Below are 16,191 nucleotides of genomic sequence, written 5' to 3' on the forward strand. Positions count from 1 at the left end.
ATGAATTCTGTTACATGGAAAAAAGGCCCACACTACCTGCGGTGTGAAGCAATACGACAGAAGTGCTCACGACGATGCTCAGGCGACGCAGACTCTGCATGGGAGTCTATGGCAGTCCAACAAACTATAATATATTGTTGCGGTAGCTCTGCAGTACGCATGCGTCGATCGGGAGAAAACAGTGACCTATTCCCATCAAGAAGGGAGCACGTCAATGTTCGAGGGGCGGCGCTATGCATATTACTTGTGCACCGATCAGTGGGCCAAGCACAAAATTGAAGTTGATCCTAAAGCGGATAGGTAGTCAGTGGAGGAATTTACAGTAGGGAGTAGTGGAGGCAATGCAATGGGAGGAGTCTGGCTGCTGCATTTATTACTGATTCAGGGGGGGGGGTGATGCAGTTTAGGGAATTTCAATAGTCAAGGTGAGAGATGACGTGGGCATGGATATCTATTACCTGCTATTTAATTGAATTGCCTTGGCTCATCTGCTGCATGTTAGGCTGAAAGGCTCCAGTGAAGCTTTGCAATGTAGTAAGTTTTGCTCTGCTAACATGTGCAGCTCTAGTGCCCCTTCTACTTATATTTCCAGTTTTAAATGTCTTTTCTTTCATCTGTTCCTTACAGCACCTTTGATTGTTAAAGGTTGTAAACGTGAGTCTTAAGGTGCTGAACACACACACACACACACAGACAATAACTGCCGCCCGTAGGCATCAGACTGGATCCCTAGGGTGACAGTTTGGCAGATGTGTTTGTCTGAATAGGTGTGTTTTCAGAGTACGTTTGGAGGTTTCCAGGCAGTGGGAGGGTTAGAAAAGGAGAGGGACAGCCCATGAGAAGTCCTGGATACCAGAGTGAGATAATAAAAAACAGCACTAGTTCTTTAACACTTGCTGTACAGGAAAACAGAATTTCTTAGTAGGACTAGTAGGATAAGTACCTATGTTTATGACGTCATGGCCCATGTTTGTTCTGGTGTCCTTTAATGTAAAACTTAGACATTCGAAGCAAAAGGATTTATACTTACCTGGAGCTTCCTCAAGCCCCCTGTAGTCCATTACCTCCCTTTGCGACGGTCCTGTCCCCTCCATTGAGCTGCAGTGCAGTCCGCAATCCAGTAAGGTTGCGGGACACTACACATGTGTGGCCCCAGCTGAGCACGCCCCCTGATCATGCTTCTGTTACCAGCAACATTCTGCATATGTACAGTTACAGTCATACAGTAACTAACCGTGCTTGTGATTAGGAGGTGCGCATGGCCAAGACTGCACCGAGCAGATGGCGGACGTATTAGTATGCTGCTGGTGAGTTAGGCGCAGTATGAACCCTGCTGCTGCTGAAATTCCCAGTTGTGTTAAACACTATTCTCCCTCTGAGTCATAGCTACTTGGTGGGAGAAGTAATTTGGAGTCTGGCAATCGCCAGAAAACCGAATTACTTGTGCGCGGGCCGCAAACTATAGCTTTGCTCATGGCCGGATTTACCATAAGGAACTGTAGGCACGTGCCTACAGGCGCCTGATGATGGAAAGGCAGCTAACTCCTCTCCCCTAGTGTCCCCCTCCCTCCTTCCCTATGCAGAGTCCTGATAAGAGCGTATATGAGAGGTTACTCACCCAGGTCTCTGCATTCCACTGACAAAATCTCTCAATTAGGGGCACCTCTAGCTACTTAATACTAAAGGGGCACCTATAGCTACCTATGACAGGCAAGGAAAGTAAGGGAGAAGTGATAGCTGGGACAGCCAGCCAGCCACACTTGCGGTGCAGTTTGGCGGGTGTTTGTAGGTTCATGGGAGATGAAGTCTGGGGTGCCAGGACATCTGTGCCTATAGGCTGCTGTGATGTAAATCCGGGCCTGGCTTTGCTGCTATAGCAGCACCCAACTCTGGCGCTACATGGCCGATGCACAGCGCCAAGATGACCTGCTTTGGCTGGAGGAAGCCCCAGATAAGAATAAAACCTTCTGTTTCAAATGTCTCAGGTACACTTTTACCTCTATCAGGAATTGCAGGAACATTTTTTGTTTACAAAAAATGCTTTTCTTAAACGGATCCGAGATGAAAAACTAACTATAACAAGTAACTTGTCTATATATGTTACCTAAAGTTTAGATAGTTTACACAGCAAATCTAGCTGCAAACAGCTTTACGAGCCTTATGATTGATTATTCCTGTGATACAATGACAGCAGCCATGTTGTTTGTAAACATTACACAGAGGCAGGCTTATCTGCATCTTGAGCAAGAAAACGTAATCCCCCCTCCTCCTCCCTCCTCCCCTCTGCCTCTGAAATCTCTGGCTAGTAATACCTCCCCCTCCTCCTGCCCAGACTGGGCTCCCATGAGCCCTTGCTACTGTCTGAAAGTGCCTTGGTTCTCTGAAAACCTATGGTTTTAGAGTAGAGTATTAGAGTAGTAGGTTTTAGAGTATTAAAACAAAAACAAAAAAAGTATTTGGCTTGAGGAATGCCCTATAAATAATAGGAAAGGAACACAATTATGCAATGAGTAAAAGTTCATCTCGGATCCACTTTAACCAGAAACGGAAAAGGGACGAGATAAACCTAGGCTGTAAGTTCTACAGTTTACATTCCATGTGAAGATGATGCGACTGTTTAGGAAAGTCATCTCTATATAAAATAGAAACACTGACAACACCCCAAGACTTCTTCACACTAGGGATTGATTTCTCTTTACCCGCTTCACATCCTGCTTCCAATGACATCCATTAATTCCATAATCATTTCTTGGAAAACAAAAGGGTTTCTGTCCAAAAAAAATTACAAACAACATCTGAATTAGATTTCCTTATATGAGTGTGTGTAGAGTCAGGATGTTAGCTTTATACCTCAATTACATAATTAAGCTCATGCCACGTCAGATGAAAAGAACAGGAAATAGCTGTACAAATGATATGTGAAGTGTATAAACTTCCATTACACTATGGATCCATCTGCTCTGTACAGCAGTATTATACCATCCTGCTTCACAGCAGACCCAGAATGATGACTGCACTTCCTTTCCGTTGTCATGACTCTCTCTCTGAAATAAGCCAGTAGGTTTCCTAACAAAATGGGAATTTCCCAAACCTGAGTCATTTTTTAACCATGATTGCCAAGCAAAGCAAATGTCAGTGATGTTTACAAAAAAAATCTAATATTTGTACTCCGGTTTATTAGTGTTTAGCTGCAATTTCCACAGGCATGGACATCAGTTATTGGAGATTTCTGTGGGGTACCTTTCGTTACTTAGGAAATGCTAGGAGAACTTCTATTAGCTGCCTCTGAAATGTTATTCTGATTACCCACAGATCCTGCATGATTTAAAGCGAAACTCCGACCAAGAATTGAACTTTATCCCAATCAGTAGCTGATATCACCTTTTACATGAGAAATCTATTCCTTTTCACAAACAGACCATAAGGGGGCGCTGTATGGCTGATATTGTGGTAAAACCCCTCCCACAAAGAAATTCTGAGTACGTACTCTTGGCAGTTTCCTGTCTGTGAACCTTGCTGCGTTGTGGGAAATAGCTGTTTCCAACTGCCAAAAAAGCATGCAGCAGCTACATCACCTGCCAGCAGTAAAAATGTCACCATGTGATAAATGTCAGAATATAAATCAGGGATTTAAAATATTTTACAATGGCAAACACTGACTAAATCATTTATACATAATTTATTGTAAAAATAAAGCACTTTTTTTATTACATTATTTTCACTGGAGTTCCTCTTTAAGCACAAAAAGTGGCATTGGTAATGTTCAGAATTCCCACTAACGGAACTGTGAAGCCTTTCAAGCAGAATGCAACATTTCTCCTATTTGTTTGTATTGCCTTTTATCAATCTAGAGCGATGCCTTATCTCTTGTCTGAATCAAACTATGAAAACATACTCAGTGAGCGTTGCCTGTCAGCATTAAGCTGGCCATACACTGGCCCGATTTGCGCCCGTTTCGACAGCAGATTAGATCACTGGGATCAAATCTGCTGCCAATCGTTCACGCTACACGCCGAATTTCGATCCATTTCGTCCGATCCCGTCGATCGCGCCGTGCGGAAAATAACCGTCGATCGCCCGCGGGTAAAGAGCGCATCGCTAGCGGCGTTCGAGTGCCCGACGGCCGACGCAATAGAGCCCGCATACATTACCTGCTCCGCCGGCGCGACTCCAGTCTCCCGGTCACCGCTGCTCTGTCTGCGCTCTGGTCTCCAGGTCCGGCATGCCTCACTTCTTCTAGCCCGGCAGGAAGTTTAAACAGTAGAGCGCCCTCTACTGTTTAAACTTCCTGCCGGGCTAGAAGAAGTGAGGCATGCCGGGGCCGGAGACCAGAGCGCAGACAGAGCAGCGGTGACCGGGAGACTGGAGTCGCGCCGGCGGAGCAGGTAATGTATGCGGGCGGGCGGGGGCAGCAGCACCACCACAACAGATTGTGAACGGTTTCAGGCTGAAATCGGTTCACAATCTGTTTGCTGTAAAGGTAGCCATACGATCCCTCTCTGATCAGATTCGATCAGATAGGGATCTGTCTGTTGGTCGAATCTGATGGCAAATCGACCAGTGTATGGCCACCTTTAATCTTGATCCTTCCTCCGACTTTTAAGGGCAGAAGCAGTGTACAGACGCGACCTACCACTGCAGTGGAGGGATGCGTCTGTCGTTATGGAGAAGGGAGGAGGGATGACAGCGCAGCAGATGATTGAGCAGCTTCTGGTGGGAGGGGTGAGGGAAACAATGCATGCCAGATCTTTAGGTAACGTTGGGGGCACCAGTACTCTGCCTAGATTCTTGCCCACGTAGGGCCTGAAAAGAACGCCTCCATTAAGTGTCATCTAGCATGTGTGGCTTAGTGGATAGCACTCTCACCTTGCAGCGCTGGGTCTCCAGTTTGAATTCCAGCCAGGGCACAATCTGCATGGAGTTTGTATGTTCTCCTCATGTCTGCATGGTTTTCCTCCAGGCACTTGGGCTTACACCCATATACTTCCAATGTTGGCTTCCCCCTAAAAATTGACCCTTGACTATGGTAGGGATTAGACAGTAAGTCACTCTGAGGAACAGTTAATTGACAAGACTATGTACTTTGTACAGCGCTGAGGAAGATGACAGTACTATATAAATACAAAATAAGAAATGCTTTATTTCACCACAATATCAGCCATACAGATGTCCCCGGTGATCTATTTGAGCAAAGGTAAAGATTTCTCACGGGAAAGGGGCTATCGGCTATTGACTGGGATGAAATGTAATCCTTGGTTACAGGTCCACATGGTACGTTCCATGTTCAGTAGCTATAGCAACATGTGGAGGGCTTCTTTATAAAGAAGGTAGGGCAGGCCACATTTTCCTAGAAAAAACATGACATTTCATACTGTCTTTTTCAAAGCTGTCAAAGGAATAGATAAAGGAATAAACAGAAGTCGCCGGGCAGAGCGCTCAGAAGCAGCCGTATCAGTCCGCCGACAGTGCGTACACATGCCGGACTGTCGTTGGAACGCCCACCCAGCGGGAGGTGACGACGGACCCGTCGTTGCCTCCAGTCCGGCGTGTGTACGGACCTTCAGGCTTACAGATCAGTCATCCACATGGGCAGTTATAAACATATCTTTTAGTAACATGGGTTTATTTGACGTGAAAGTCCATGCTCATGGCATTCAAGCCTGGACTATTGTCTTTCTTCACTAGCCTTGCAGTGTGTTCTGGCTGTCCCTTTGTCTGTCTATGTTGTTCTTGCTTACATCTTACACAAGGATTAACAGAATTGTCTGACACCCAGTTAATAATGTGAGCCCCCTACATTACAGTGCGTTGAAATGGCCTGGCGTTTATCCCTATGGTACAATAGCTGACAATCAAGGCTGATGTCTAATCTTCTATACTGGAATAATCCCAATCCTCCATTTCATGCCTGTGGTCTATTCTCTCCAATAAAAACAATTCACTAAGTGCTGGGATTGCCAGGAGAGTGGCATTATAGGCACCTGCAGCTTCTAAAGCCATTTTTACATGAAATCTGTCAATCAATAACCTTGTTTGAACTGAATTGATTGAGCCAAGTCGGGTAGGAATGAATCAATTATTCTGTCTGAACTCTTCTCTTTAAATATGTTAATCCAGTTCAAAGTGGAAAGCTGCCCCAATCAAAAAGAAGCACAATATAATGCAAGCAGTTCAAAGCCCACATAAAACAATAATACCTATAGTGTCTGTTGTGATTGCGAAGACATAGTTAGTTTCAAGATAGAATACATTTGAGGATTGAAGAATAATAAATGATTTTCATTTTATGAAATCATATACTTATGGCATACGTCCTTATATGGTCTAAGCCCCCAGACAAAGAAAGAAATAAAGGATAGGTTGCTATGGGTTACAGTACCTCTGAATAATGTTGAGGAATAACCCTCATTATTCCTAGAATAGCATTCATGAACAGGCATATGAAGAAATTCATTGTTCATAGGTAATCTCTTTATAAAGCCAAGCAGAGGTTTTACCACATTCTTGATAATCTGTCAAAGTAGGGGCATAAAATCAGCATAGCGAGCAATGAATAACGTATACATACAGGCAGAAAATGTCTCATTTGTCACAGGAAAGTCATTTCAAATGGTAACTGCTTTATGTAATTAACCAGCAAAATTAACCACTAATATTTCAAATATGATCTGTTCAGAGAACAATGACCTTTTTGTTAGTTCCATATTTTGTTGGATTCATTATATGTGTGTCTGATTTGCCTCCCATATTGATATAAGCATGTGATCCTGGGGAAAGGTCAAAAAGGATGGCTGAAATATACTTCTAAAATGCTATAGGTGCCCATTAACAGTACAATATTTTCCCCAGATGCGATCATTCGATGAGATTCGCAATATCTTAAATAATCAGACGGTAGTAATCAATCATTCCTGTAAATGGGTCGATTAGGGCACTTTCTCTCTTCAGATACGATTGTAAATTCCAACAATCTGATCGAAAAAAATTCTGTGTTCTAGTCAACCATAGAATTGTTTCACCTAGCTTTTCTTCACACACTGCTTGGTTTTCTGTACAACTGAAGTATTAATTTCCTATCAGGCTTGCATTACTTACTTTACCGTCCTTGTTTTGATACTGGCATGTCACCTCAAGTGTATACAGTATAAGCTGTTGATCAGTTTTTATACTGACCGTAAACTAGCTACAGTGTGTGCTGATCTCTGTGATCCTTCCTGCTTTGGAAGTAATCTCATCCTATCCCCTTTCCCTCCACAGTTATGATTCATCCCTTTCAGCTTTGTATCATAGTTGTACAGATGTTATCTTGTAAACAGTATAGTGTAGTGTAAACAGTAGTAGCAGCGTACGTACAAAAAGGGCGCCTGGACAAAAAGGGCGTGGGGTGTAAACGCTAATTAACAATTAATTTTTAATAGCGTTTATAAAAATAGTGTGCTATATTTCGTTTACAAATAATGTTTAACAAATTTATAAATCATTAAATAATGTTTATGAAATCGGAAATTGTGAAAACGTTAATCTTCCCTGTTTCAAAAGTTAAACTTATAATTACATTTATTAAAAAAACAATAATATATGTTTAATTGTTATAATTGTAAATTATTGTGAATAACCTTCATTTATGGTTTGTTCTTATAATAAAATCTGAAAATATTCTTTATAACGATGATATAAATATAACTACGTTCGTAATAAGTGTTGTAAAACATTAGTAATTATTACTAAAATTTTACTAAAACTATACCTAAGCCTACTCTTACACAGAACCCTCCCTGTACCTATCCCTAACCCCTAGACCCCCCTGTTGGTGCCTAAACCTAAGACCCCCCGGTTGGTGCCTAAACCTAAGACCCCCCTGTTGGTGCCTAAAGCTAAGACCCCCCTGTTGGTGCCTAAACCTAAGACCCCCCTGTTGGTGCCTAAACCTAAGACCCCCCTGTTGGTGCCTAAACCTAAGACCCCCCCCCCCTGTTGGTGCCTAAGTAACCCTCCCTGTACCTACCCCTAACCCCTAGACCCCCCTGTTGGTGCCTAAACCTAAGACCCCCCTGTTGGTGCCTAAACCTAAGACCCCCCGGTTGGTGCCTAAACCTAAGACCCCCCTGTTGGTGCCTAAACCTAAGACCCCCCTGTTGGTGCCTAAACCTAAGACCCCCCTGGTGGTGCCTAAACCTAAGACCCCCCTGTTGGTGCCTAAACCTAAGACCCCCCTGTTGGTGCCTAAACCTAAGACCCCCCTGTTGGTGCCTAAACCTAAGACCCCCCTGTTGGTGCCTAAACCTAAGACCCCCCCTGTTGGTGCCTAAGTAACCCTCCCTGTACCTACCCCTAACCCCTAGACCCCCCTGTTGGTGCCTAAACCTAAGACCCCCCTGTTGGTGCCTAAACCTAAGACCCCCCTGGTGGTGCCTAAACCTAAGACCCCCCTTTATTATGTGGATAATAATGTTTTACTAATTGTGGATGCAAAAAATATTTAGCAATTTACGTTACGTACTGATCGCTTTATTTTGTGAATAATAATGTTTTAGAAACAGTAAGGGATAAAACTTTAAATAATGTTTTAATTAGTTAAATAAGATAAATATGTTTAGTATTTTTATAAACGTTATTCGGCACGGGTGCATTTTATAAACGTAAATCACCACAAGCACACTTATAAATCATTAAAAATCTCCTGGAGCCGTTTGTAAATGTTATTTATGTCCTGCGCCCTTTTTTCCTGCTCGGCGCCCATTAAACGTTATTTATTATGAGAGTGAATGGCGGCACCCTTTTTGTCCACTAGCGGCCTGCGCCCTTTTTTCCCGCTTCCGTAGTAGCATGCTTGTATTTTAAAACAGAGCGAAAGTCACATTGTTGATTATAGCTTCATTTTAATCTGTCTACAGCACCCGTATTTATCAGTAAACTAACAAATGGGTTAGGGACGTAATTGCATATATCCTTTCTGTTTGTATATGACAATGCTCCATATTGGCAGCTGCTTATAAAGATGTAGAAATATATTCAAAGTACTTTGGGGATTCAGTGCAATATTCGTATTAGCTTTGTGTGTCTGTGTGCTGTGTGTGAGCAGGACTATTTAACAGTTTACTTGTTTAATTTCTTTAAATATTCTTTTTCTTAGGTATTCACATCACATGGTCCCTGGTCATCCAGGTCCTCACGCAACTGGAATCCCTCACCCCGCTATAGTCAATCCTCAGGTTAAACAAGAACACCACCACAGTGACAACGACCTTATGCATGTGTAAGCTGACTTTCCATCTCAAGTGAAATGTATCTGATAACTTGTGCTAATAGCATTTTTGGCCATATAGCACATTAGAACCCCAGGTACTGAATTCTGGTTATCTACTATAGATGTGTACACTTTGATTACTGCTGTCTGCCCTATTCACTAAACCCAACAGTGTAAGTAGACTCCACCACTGGCAGTAAGCCAGTACAAGGTAATGCAGAACGTTAGTAAGTAATTGCAAGAGATCAATAAAAAAATGTAAACAAATCTTATAAAATGTATGATTAATCATCTGGTCCTGGGCCTGCTTTCTGAAGCCTATATGTAAACATTTTGTAGAAATGTAATGCAATGTAATCCATGATTAAATCTTGTAATAAAGTAGTTGTTCCTCATCTTTGATGAACCTTCAGATAGATTATTGTCAAACATGCTAAGCATGGGTCCACTGCCATCATTTATTTCATCAGATGAGTTCTTTCAACACACTATTTCCGATTGTAAGTAATCGGAAGGCAATTATCAATTGTTCCCATAAATGGGTCAATTAGGGCATTCTCTCTCTTCAGAACTTTTGGATCGATTACATTTTCTGTTACAATCGACTAAAGAATCGTTTTACATTGATTTTTGCCACACACTGCACAGTTTTCTGTACAATTCGATCATAAAAAAAGTGTGTTGAAAGATCGTATCTGATGAAAAAAATGGTACTGTTAATGGGCACCTCAACTGATGAAGAACTGCTGTACTGGCACTTGCGCCCAGCTCAGCTACATGTACATATTTACAGAGGGGGTGGGGAAGGAGCAGGAAGCCCTTTGCAGCTGCTTATTTTGGGACTGACTAATAGTGATTGGTTGGAGGACATGACACCTGACCAGTGACATTTCCTCTTAAGGAGGATCAGACATGGCTGCAAGTATTCATCTTTCACCTGATCTGATCATAAAGGTCACGCTACCAGCAAAAAATTACCTTATGTAGGTATTTTAATCCTTACAGGTGATCCGACTCTTCAGCATTGAAATTTTACTTTTTTGGGTAAACTAAAGATTATTTTTTTTTCGTTACACTTTTTTTAACAAGCTGCCACAATTAACCTCACACGTTGCCCTTCGGTGTTATTATGTCTTTTGTGTGTAGTGCTCAACCAATGTCTCTTTTACATCCATTAGGAAACCTCATCATGAACAGAGAAAAGAGCAGGAGCCAAAAAGACCTCATATAAAGAAGCCGCTGAATGCTTTCATGCTGTATATGAAAGAGATGAGAGCAAATGTCGTAGCGGAGTGTACGCTTAAAGAAAGTGCCGCCATCAATCAGATTCTCGGCAGAAGGGTGAGCTGTGGGGCTTTCTGTTTATCTTCGCTAACCTGACGTCTGTTTCACAAAACATTGCCGACTTGTCCCCCTGACGTGGTCGCTTTCACCAACGTCTGTGCTGTTGCTTGGCAACCTATAAATACAAAGTAAATGAGGAAGTGAACCTTCAGCCTTTGATTTGCCTCCTTTCTTCTACACATCCCAGGCGATTCATTTATAATGTACCAAAAACAAATTTGCTTTAGAAAAGACCTTTGTACGCTTTCCAGCAAGAAGTCTTCAGTGTTTCCTGTGTTGTAATGTCAGGGCATTTCGGTGATATAATGCTTGTGCCTTATCCGGATATTTCAGCTGAATTAGATTAATTACAAAAGGAGGGTAGTGACACACAGACAGCAATGGTTACGCTACTGTGTCATGATTTTCAGTAATATAACACTAATACATAGAATCTGTGTAAAACTGAACTCCATCATTACAAGATTAATGTATGCTCTACACAAAACCCTTTTTAGACACAGTGGGACTTATTTACTGTAGTTTTCCTGTGCTTAAAAGACAACTGAAGTGAGAAGTATATGGCGGCTGCTATATTTATTTCCTTTTAAACAATACCAGTTGCTTGGCAGCTCAGCTTTTCTATTTGGCTGCAGTAGTGTCTGAATAGCACCAGAAACAAGCATGCAGCTAATCTTGTCAGATCTGACAATAATGCCAGAAACACCTGATCTGCATATGATTGTTCAGGGTCTATGGCTAAAAGGACTAGAGGCAGATGGTCAGCAGGGCAGCCAGGCAACCGGTATTGCTTAATAGGAAATAAATATGGCAGCCCCCATATCTCTCTTTATTCAGTTACCGAAAATTAGATTTTTTTCCCCCAGTAAATTTGAAACTACTCCAGAAATGGCTCTATGCAGATGCATGAATGAACTGCAGTCTGTACATGACTGCTATTAATCTAACCATTCCCCCGTTGTCACTATGGTCTAATACTATCCAGGGAACCCCCATTGTCACTATGGTCTAATACTATCCAGGGAAAGGTTGCAAACTGTTGCTACCTAAGGGTTGGGGCCCACTACAAAGCACAAATTGCAGTGACAGAACGCTTTTGGAAGCGATTTTTAAAGCATTCTCTGGAGCAATTTGCAACACGTTTGAAGTGCTTTTTAATTTAATGCCAGCAATTTATTTTTTGTGGTTCTGGGTAGTAAAATCACAGCAAAATCACTTTTGTGCAGCAATTGAAAAGCAATTTTGCAGTGATCTTATACTTTGTATTGAAGCACAAAACACACCAAAATGCTGCAGGACCAGGGCCGGCCTTAGGTTTCACAGCGCCCTGAGCGAAACCGGATTTTGTTGCCCCCCCCATAAGTAACATAGTTGTCCCCATATAAGTAGCATAGTTGCCCCCAGTGTAGGTAGTATAGTTGCCCCATATAGGTAGCATAGCTGCCCTCAGTGTAGCTAGTACAGTTTCCCCCAGTGTAGTAGCATGGTTGCCCCCAGTGTAGGTAGTTTGCCCCAGTATGCCCCCAGTGTAGGTAGTTTGCCCCCAGCAGTGTAGGTAGTTTGCCCCCAGCAGTGTAGGTAATTTGCCCCCAGCGTAGGTAGCTTGCCCCCAGCGTAGGTAGCTTGCCCCCAGCGTAGGTAGCTTGCCCCAGTATGCCCCCAACGTAGGTAGCTTGCCCCCAGCGTAGGTAGCTTGCCCCAGTATGCCCCCAGTGAAGGTAGCTTGCCCCAGTATGCCTCCAGCGTAGGTAGCTTGCCCCAGTATGCCCCCAGCGAAGGTAGCTTGCCCCAGTATGCCCCCAGCGTAGGTAGCTTGCCCCAGTATGCCCCCAGCGTAGGTAGCTTGCCCCCAGCGTAGGTAGCTTGCCCCAGTATGCCCCCAGTGTAGGTAGCTTGCCCCCAGCGTAGGTAGCGTGCCCCAGTATGCCCCCAGTGTAGGTAGCTTGCCCCAGTATGCCCCCAGTGTAGGTAGCTTGCCCCCAGCGTAGGTAGCTTGCCCCAGTATGCTCCCAGCGTAGGTAGCTTGCCCCAGTATGCCCCCAGCGTAGGTAGCATGCCCCCAGTGTAGGTAGCTTGCCCCCAGTGTAGGTAGCTTGCCCACAGTGTAGGTAGCTTGCCCCCAGCATAGGTAGCTTGCCCCAGTATGCCCCCAGCATAGGTAGCTTGCCCCAGTATGCCCCCAGTGTAGGTAGCTTGCCCCCAGCGTAGGTAGCTTGCCCCAGTATGCCCCCAGTGTAGGTAGCTTGCCCCCAGCGTAGGTAGCGTGCCCCAGTATGCCCCCAGTGTAGGTAGCTTGCCCCAGTATGCCCCCAGTGTAGGTAGCTTGCCCCCAGCGTAGGTAGCTTGCCCCAGTATGCTCCCAGCGTAGGTAGCTTGCCCCAGTATGCCCCCAGCGTAGGTAGCTTGCCCCCAGTGTAGGTAGCTTGCCCCCAGTGTAGGTAGCTTGCCCCCAGCGTAGGTAGCTTGCCCCAGTATGCCCCCAGCATAGGTAGCTTGCCCCAGTATGCCCCCAGTGTAGGTAGCTTGCCCCCAGCGTAGGTAGCTTGCCCCAGTATGCCCCCAGTGTAGGTAGCTTGCCCCCAGCGTAGGTAGCTTGCCCCAGTATACCCCCAGTGTAGGTAGCTTGCCCCAGTATACCCCCAGCGTAGGTAGCTTGCCCCCAGCGTAGGTAGCTTGCCCCAGTATGCCCCCAGCGTAGGTAGCTTGCCCCCAGCGTAGGTAGCTTGCCCCAGTATGCCCCCAGTGTAGGTAGCTTGCCCCCAGCGTAGGTAGCTTGCCCCAGTATGCCCCCAGTGTAGGTAGCTTGCCCCCAGCGTAGGTAGCTTGCCCCAGCATGCCCCCAGCGTAGGTAGCTTGCCCCAGTATGCCCCCAGCGTAGGTAGCTTGCCCCCAGCGTAGGTAGCTTGCCCCAGTATGCCCCCAGTGTAGGTAGCTTGCTCCAGCGTAGGTAGCTTGCCCCAGTATGCCCCCAGTGTAGGTAGCTTGCCCCAGCGTAGGTAGCTTGCCCCAGTATGCCCCCCCTTTATGTGGCAGAAACCGACTCACCTGACATCCAGCTCCAGCGCCTACGTCACTCTTCTCTCCCCGCCTCCGCTCCATCTATAGTTAGAGCAGGCTACAAGAAAATGGCCGCCGTTTGTCTGCATTTGTGGACATCTGCGGCCATTTTCTTGTAGTCCTGCTCTAAATATGGACTGAGAGGACACCGGGAGACAGCGGGGCGGCGAGGGGCGACAGGGCACATGCGCCCTTGAGACGACGGCACCCTGAGCGACCGCACAGGTCGCTCATAGCAAAGGCCGGTCCTGTGCAGGACCCATGATTGCAATTTGGGGAAATCACAATCGTTCCTGTCGAATCACCTCCATTGCCTTTCATAAGTCTAGCGCTTTTGGAATCCCCAGCAATTCCAAAGCACATCTGAGACAGCTCCTGTGAGTCCTAGCCCTAACTGCAGAGAATTTGTAATGACTACAGGCCAGGTAAGCGGAATCACTTGCGTTTCTCTGGTGCTCTTAAGTTTTGTAGGACCGCAGCAAATCAAGTCCAGGCGCTCTTCAAACTAAAATATTAAAAAGGAAGTGAAGATTCAAGTAAACAAAAATATATATGATAATGGAGATACAGATGTTACAAGTACTAATCACTTTGAATTTGAATCATTGTTTTATAGATAACTTTTACATCTTGTACAAACTAAAACCCTAAGTAACCACCTGGGTCTTTTTATTTGCTAGTAGATGTTGGGTGACTGTAATAATCCTGACTTGACAGAATAATAGTATAAAATATATGAATCACTCCACTTTAAGTATATATTTCCTATGACTCACATTTCCAAGAAACGTTATGATTTCAAAATCTGTCATAGTTAAGATGCTAATAAACAGGGCTGAAGTGCCGCTAAACATTGACACTGGAATATTCAACTGCAAGACTGAAAGGCGTTACACGTCTCGGGCATGCACACACAAACGTACAGGCATACACATACATGCACGCATGTGGGGACACACAAACAGGCACAAACACCCACATACACACACAGGCACAGAAAAACACACAGACACGCACACATCTGTCACACACATAAAGACATTTCACTCAATCTTTTGTTGTCTTTGTGAAAGCAGCTAGAGAGACAGAGGCAGGTAGAGAATGTATGCTTTAGGGAGAAATAGTTTGTAGTTATGTCTGTTTTACCAACTTACATCTGTGATTTATAGGGTGTATTGTGTACATAGGTTATAACTATATGTGCTTAGTGACAAATTACAGTAAGGTATCTAGTCCTCCAGCTTGTTTGCACCTAGTACTGTTAGAACTGTCAGCTCTAGGATTCATTAAGTGCAGATGTACATAGGTTAGAACTGTGTGTGCTTAGGGACAAATTACAGCAAGGTACCTGTAGTCCTTCAGCTAGTTTGTTAGGTGTACACTGCAATTTGCAAATTAGCTTTGATGAAAATTCACAGAACCGTGCGAAGTTTGAGGAATGTTTTTTGAGACTGGCAAAAGCATTCTTTCTTATCCCTAGTACTGGTTTGTAACTTCATTATAATTGCTACACAAATACAGATTCATTAGAACTGGAACTGAATACTCAGTTTACATTGCATTTTCCACTTGGATTCCCTTTAAATGTTTTGCTGAAGACCAGCTTCTCAAATTCCACATGTTCTGTGGAAGGTACTTCATTTACTTCTTTCACAAACATGGAAGAGTTCCTGCTATAAACTGGAGACTTTTGTTCAGGTTTCCAAAGCACTGTATGGTAGCTTGTTTTAAACATCTCCAGCAACCCCTGGAGTATCATGGAGGATATGAATGAACTGTGGAGGCCTTTGGAAGTGTAAATCTGGTTTGTTCTCTGATGTTATTCTGCGTTGGACTCTGCACTAACAGTGACCTGTGACTGGGAGGGCTCGCGTATTTCTGAACTGGATGGAAAGTTCAGCATAACACCACTGCTGAGGCACCAATATTCCTCATTTACATGCCTTGCTTCCCTCCTGCGCTATACCACCAGGATGACCGCTTCCTCTGGTTTTATCCCAAAAATAGCATAAAGTAGGTTTTCTGCTATAAGATTATTCTTAGCTTTGAGGTTATTCTAAGTCTATTTAGACTACACTGCACATGTAAAAAACAATAATATTTTACAGCAATGACTGAAAGTAGATCTTTATAAAATAGTCGACAAATATTTTAGTAGAAAGTGTGTAATGTCACCTTCAGACCCATACACACCCTCGATTGATGTCCCCTGCTGGGGATCATGGTGCAATCCCTCAGGTGACAGTGCTGGGTAAAGGCTGCGGAGTCTACAGGCTGACAAAGCGTTCTGTCTGAATACACTTGGGGGGAGGGCCGATGGAGAGAGGCAGAAGAGACGTCACGTGGCGGGTGTGGCATGCAGCGAATACAAACCAAGTTGGCCCACCTGCCAGTTCAGTGGCTTGGTGGAAGTCGGGGCTGGAGTACATGCATCCGATTATCGTTATTGGCTACCTCAGCCGTCTTTAATTTAGTGATGCCTTACTACTCCAGAAGATAGTTTAAGCAACCAATTACGGTAGATTTCTTGCTTTATTTTAGAG

The 16,191-nt window shown here is 44.3% G+C and overlaps 1 protein-coding gene across 3 annotated transcripts in view; it reads left to right on the forward strand.

Annotated features, from left to right (window-relative positions):
* The window catches only part of LEF1 (lymphoid enhancer binding factor 1), a 169,744-nt gene that overhangs the window by 96,697 nt on the left and 56,856 nt on the right, over positions 1–16,191 (forward strand). For all 3 annotated transcript variants that reach the window (XM_068231175.1, XM_068231191.1, XM_068231183.1), the window contains 2 exons: positions 9,134–9,256; positions 10,426–10,588. In XM_068231175.1, coding sequence (XP_068087276.1) covers positions 9,134–9,256; positions 10,426–10,588 — 286 coding nt within the window. The remainder of the gene's footprint in view (positions 1–9,133; positions 9,257–10,425; positions 10,589–16,191) is intronic.

This window comes from Hyperolius riggenbachi, chromosome 1, assembly GCF_040937935.1.
Source record: "Hyperolius riggenbachi isolate aHypRig1 chromosome 1, aHypRig1.pri, whole genome shotgun sequence".
NCBI lineage: Eukaryota > Metazoa > Chordata > Amphibia > Anura > Hyperoliidae > Hyperolius > Hyperolius riggenbachi.